Raw genomic sequence first — 5,579 nt, 5'->3', positions numbered from 1 at the left:
AGGGCAGCAGAGGAGGCAGCACGGAGACACAGAGCAGCTGGGGTTTCCCAGCCCATGTACCGAGGAAAGCTGAGTGCCTATGGACAGGAGACTGGCTTACAGTGTGTGTCTTCAGGCATTTACAGACTTGCTAAATGAGTTTTGTAGCACTTCCTGGAGCAGGGTAGAGACCAAGGAACCTGAGTGAGGCGTGCCAGCAGTATGGCAGACCAGAGGCGTTTCTGACAGAAGAACTGTGCATCTTGAGTTGTTTCTGATCCTGAATTGTACCCTGTTCATGGCTCTAAAAAACCCCATAATCGTGAGGATTGTTCTGAGTTCTGTGTGGCCATTGCAATGGATTATGGAAACCAGATGTGAAGCAGAGAGTGCTGTGGGAGGAATGGCTGGTATCAGGACAGAGAAGGCTGTAGCATGGAGGCATGTCAGAACTCTACCACATAGCAATTAGCCTTGGGCTGATTTTGAGTTTGATTCTCCTTCCTCCTTCTGATGTTAGAGGCAGTCAGACAGGGTCTCCCTGTGACTTTTGCAACCCCACAGACACATAGTAATTGCATACAAACCATCCATACCACTCCAGGGTCTCTGTGTGTATATGAGGGTGCTTTAAAAAAGTTCATGGGAAAAAATCCATTATCTTTCCATTCCATTTTCACGTGAACTTTTTGAGGCCCACTCCCACCACCCAACCCGGTATGTGCGTAAACTATTTCTGTCAGAATAATGAAGAGAGTTCACACCGATTGATTCTGGGAAGAACTAGAGAAACAAAGACAGAATGCTCACTTTCTTTTCATAAAACACCTTTTGTGTCAGTTGAATTTTGTACCATCTGAATAGCTCATTCAAAAAAGAAATTCTTATAAATGAAGATTATTGCAAACATAAAAGTAACAAAACCCACAAGGCTCAGCTTCCTATAAGGTGAGCCAGGAGGCTGTCATGACGGTAAAGACCCAGAATGGAAAAGTTGTAGCTTACGGCTGGAGATGCAGTATGACAGTCTGCAGTTGATCTTCCTGAAGAGCTGCTTGTTGAGTGGCCACAGGATCAGAGTGCAGAGCTGAATGGTGTTTACTATGAGCCCCGAGGCAATGAAGACGTAACAGAAGATAAGATGGCACAGAAACTGAGACTTCAGCAACCCAATGAGGTCCATGGTGTGGGTGGGGCTAGTGTTGTTGGAAAATAAATAAATAGACGCAGCAGGGTACGTACATCCAGGGGCGGGAACAGTCAGGACTCAGGACAGCGTCTAAAAGACAAACCAACGTCACATGTTAAGACACAATGGCATGTGCCGTTGTCATCAGAAAAACAGAGACGTGCTCTTGAAAGAAAAACACCCACTTGAGATGAAACCCATTGAACAGAAGTTGGTTTATGTGTGGCACTGTGGGATAAAGCACTGGACCACAAGGTTGGTTTGAACCACAAGGTCAACAGTTCAAAGTCAACAGCCGCTCCTTAGAAACCCTATATAGGACCACTATGAGTCAGAATAGACTTAATGGGACTTAACAACATCGAGTCAGGATGAATTTGATGGCAGTGATTTGGTTTTGGTTTGTATGAAATCTGTACTACTATGCCATTTTATAGTTGAGAGATTAGAGGCCTGAAGGGTTAATGGAGCACTCCAAGGAGTGCTGGTGGCACAACAGTCAAGCATTCAGCCAAAAGGCTGGAGATCTGAACCCACCAGCAGCTCTGAGGGAGAAAGACCTAGAGACCTACGCCCATAAAGACTACAGTCTAGGACACCCCCAGGCTCGAGCTTGCCCTGAGCTTGTGATGTGAATAGAATTGTGTCCCCAGGAGGGACTGAAGTTTGAACCCCTAGAATCTTTGAACAGGTCCTTGTTTGTAAATAGGGTTTTAAGGACGTTCTCAGTAAACATGAGTTCATACTAGAGTGGGGTGAAGGCTAACCCAATATGTACTAAGAATCCAATATGTTTTGATAATCCAATGTTGTTATGTGCCATTGAGTCAGTTCTGACTCAGCTGCCTTATATAGGGTTTCTGAGGAGCAGCTGATGGGTTTGAACTTCTGACTTTCTGGCTCTCCATCCAGTGCTGATCCTACAGCACCACACCAGGAGGACTCCAGTATGTCCTGATAATCCAGTTGTTGTTGTTGTTGTTATATACCTTGGAGTCGGTTCCAACTCATAGTGACACTGCACAGGGTTTCCGAGGCTGTAAATCTTTACGTGAGCAGAACGCCTCATATTTCTCCCATGAAACAGCTGGTAGTTTCGAACTGCCAACCTTGGGGCTTAGCAGATCGATTCATAACCACTATGCTTATGCCCTAATAATCCAGTATGTCCCAGGAATCCAATATGCCCTAATGAAAGAGGAGAAAAGACACGCCAACAGAAGACAGAGTTATGCTGTAGGAACACCTGGGGCAAGACAAGGAAGGGTCTTCGCCTAAAACTTTGGAGACAGCATTAGCATGCATCCAGTCTCCAGGACTCAGATAAGAGGGTCTGCTTTTCTAACTCCCGGTTTGTGGTCCTGCGTCCTGAAGGATGCCGCTCAGCCACTGCTCGCTTAATGTTTGGGTTCTTCCAAGAGATGGTCAACCTCTCTAGGGCATGGTCCATGGTTATCTTACAGACAATCATTGGTCCCCAACGCCCTAAAAAGTCACTGGTGCATCACTGAAACCAATGAGTATTTGTGAGGTGCTTTAATGAAGGTAGGAAACAAAACTGCACTTTGAGGAGTTCACACAGTCGTCACAACTACGAATCTACCAATGGTCCTAAAGACAGCGCAGGGCTGGGCCTTGATTCTATCTCATTCTACTGTGGAGACAGTGAAACAACAGCAAGGGGCAACACCAACTCAGGCAATGGGGCAGTCACTGGTGCACTTTTCTAGAATGTTCACACCTGCTCAGACTACCTGGGAAATACACTGTCTTCCTGCATTATTCTAACACATTTCTAATGGGAGGGAAATGGGAAGTCATCTTCGGCCTGATTTCTCTGGAATCGCCTTAGCACAGCTGAGCAGCTGGTTCTCTGGAACCTGATCCAGAACCTGTAGGGTCTGAAAGTCCACAAATCTGAGGACAGTGCACACCCTCACTGCCTCGAGTTTCCAGGGATAGTCCAGGCTGTGAACCCTTGACTCAGAGTTTCCGCAGACTCAGCTTCTCCCTCCAGAACAGCCGATGTGCTGGCAGCATCTCTGCCAGGTACTGACTTTCCGCATCACGTGCACAGAACTGATTCACACGGACTCACAAGTGGCTGCAGCCCTGAGAAGATGTTGAATATTCAGGCTGTTTAATCATTGTGCCTTGATTAGACATCATCAGCGTCAAGAACACAATCTAGCCAAAAGAAGTTTAATTCTTCACTGGGTTCCGGAGTCTAGCGTCTGTCAAGCACTTTGATAAAGGCTTTGCGTTGCCAATTTAACGTGAGGTAAAATAACAACACTTAACAACAACATTAAAATCAGTAAAAAAGGTAACCAACTCCTATCTGAAATGCAGGCGTTTAAATGCTGCCTTCCTCCATTTCAGTTCATTATTAGAGCATTATGAAGAAAAATTAAGATTTTGTTTTTCCTTGTAAAATCCCCAGGATGCTCAGATGCCTTCCAGGGAAACCTCTCCGGTATGGCATGAACGGGGGGTCAACACAATATGGGTGATGTTTAAGGGGAATCAGAAAGACTAGCCTTGGAGTTCTGGGGACTCTGAAGTTTTTACATCCTACTATGTCCTCAAATCCTCCTTATTTGTCTAGTGGGGTTAAGTGAGGGCTTGGCAGTCGAATCCCTCTGCTGTTATTTCTTACTGACTGGGCGTCCATGAGTAAATGAGGCAGTGATAATCCAGTGGTATCCAATTCTTGCCTTCCACGCAAGAGACCCCGGTTCGATTCCCGGCCAATGTATCCCATGGGCATCCATTACCCATCTGTCAGTGGGGGCTTGTATGCTGCTAGGATGTGGAACGGGTTTCAACGGAGCTTCCAGACTAAGTCAGACTAGAAAGAAAGAGCTGGTAATCTTCTGAAAATCAGGCACAGAAAACCCTATGGAGCCAAGCATCAGCTAAGCACTAATGGTAGCTAACAGCACCGAATCCTTGAGTGTACTAACTGTTGTTAATCTCAGTTTCACTATAAAAAGTGACAGATTCCAATCAGAATCCTAAGGGGGTGATTGCTTACTTGTTTGTTATTAGTGGAACTTAAGGTGATTCTCAAGTTTATATATATATGTTGGTGTGATTGCTATGATGTCACGTTGAGTCGGTTCTGACCCATAGCGACTCTGTATATAATTTCCAAGGAGCTGCTGGTGAGCTTGAACCACTGACCTTATGGTTCGAAGTGACTTTGTAGTCTGGTGCATTACCCCACAGCAGCACACCAGGACTCCAAGTTTATATATAAGAGGAAGAAAAAAACCCAAAAACAAGAATAGCCAAGAAATGTTTTTGTTCTTGATGTGAAGCTCTTCTGAATTGGTTTGGACTCATAGCTAAACCAATAGAGTTTCTGAGGAGCAGCTGGTGAGTCTGAAGTGCTACCCTTGTGGTTAAGAGTCCAGTGTTTATCCTACAGCACCACACCAGCCCAGAGACAGCCTGAAGAAAAACAAACTGGGAAATGCTATGAGTTTGTTAAATAATTTTGGGCTTGATTAAAAGGGAGTGATGACTAACCTATTCAGAGAGGTGTCAATTGAATGAATCATGCGTTCATGTGTTTATTCCCGAAAGAAGTTAAGGGATACAATCTCTCTCATCTCAAGAAGAGAAGAGCTTTCTTTTCTCCCGTGGCACTTAGCCAATTTAGTACTGTACTGAAAGGAAAAGAGGAAAAAGGACATAAAAAGCCAGCTAGTGATAAAATCAGATTGGAAGCAAGAACGTTAAAATACTTTGTCTATAAAATCAACACATAAAAAATCAACTGGGTTCCTTTATGCAAACAATAAAAAGTCGGAAAAGAGCATTAATAAAACCAGCACATTTATAATACCACCAAAAAAGATAAAAGTAGCTAGGAATCAACATAACAACAGTGCAAAATACTTATGCGATGGAAACTTTTAAATGTTACCACGAGAGACTTACAGAAATGAAGAGATCTGTGCTCACGGATATTGTGAGACTTAATATTGTAAAAAATGTCAATACTACCAAAGTGATCTACAAGTACAATGCAATCTCCATCAAAATCCCAACAGCATTCCTTATTGAGATGAAAAAATTAGTTGCCTACTTTATATGAAAAGGAAAAAGGCCATGAATAGCCAAAGCAATATTGAACAGGAAGCACAAAGTAGGAGGGCTCACACTCCGGATCTTAACATGTACCATGTTGTTGTTACGTGCCGTGGAGTTGGTTCTGACTCAGAGTGACAATGTACAGAGTTTCCCAAGGAGCAGCTGATGCCTTTGAACTGCCAATCTTGTGGTTCACAGTCCAGTGCTTATCCTTCATTGCCACACCAGGTGTCCAACACATATTGTACAGTCATGGCCATTAAAACCACCTGGTACTTGGAGAACAAACAAGATGGCAGATCGGGTAGAC

General features: G+C 44.1%; 1 protein-coding gene across 1 annotated transcript in view; it reads right to left on the bottom strand.

Moving 5' to 3' along the window:
- Positions 1-1,162, bottom strand: part of LOC102820758 (1-acyl-sn-glycerol-3-phosphate acyltransferase delta-like) — a 61,504-nt gene extending 60,342 nt beyond the window's left edge. Inside the window, exon 1 of the mRNA XM_006877277.1 lies at positions 985-1,162. Within this exon, the coding sequence (XP_006877339.1) occupies positions 985-1,162 (178 nt within the window). The remainder of the gene's footprint in view (positions 1-984) is intronic.
- Between the last annotated feature and the right edge of the window lie 4,417 nt (positions 1,163-5,579).

The sequence above is a fragment of the Chrysochloris asiatica genome, unplaced genomic scaffold, assembly GCF_000296735.1.
Source record: "Chrysochloris asiatica unplaced genomic scaffold, ChrAsi1.0 scaffold00453, whole genome shotgun sequence".
In the NCBI taxonomy this organism is placed as follows: domain Eukaryota; kingdom Metazoa; phylum Chordata; class Mammalia; order Afrosoricida; family Chrysochloridae; genus Chrysochloris; species Chrysochloris asiatica.
Note: the sequence above shows the minus strand (reverse complement) of the source record. Positions and strands in the feature narration are given on the sequence as shown.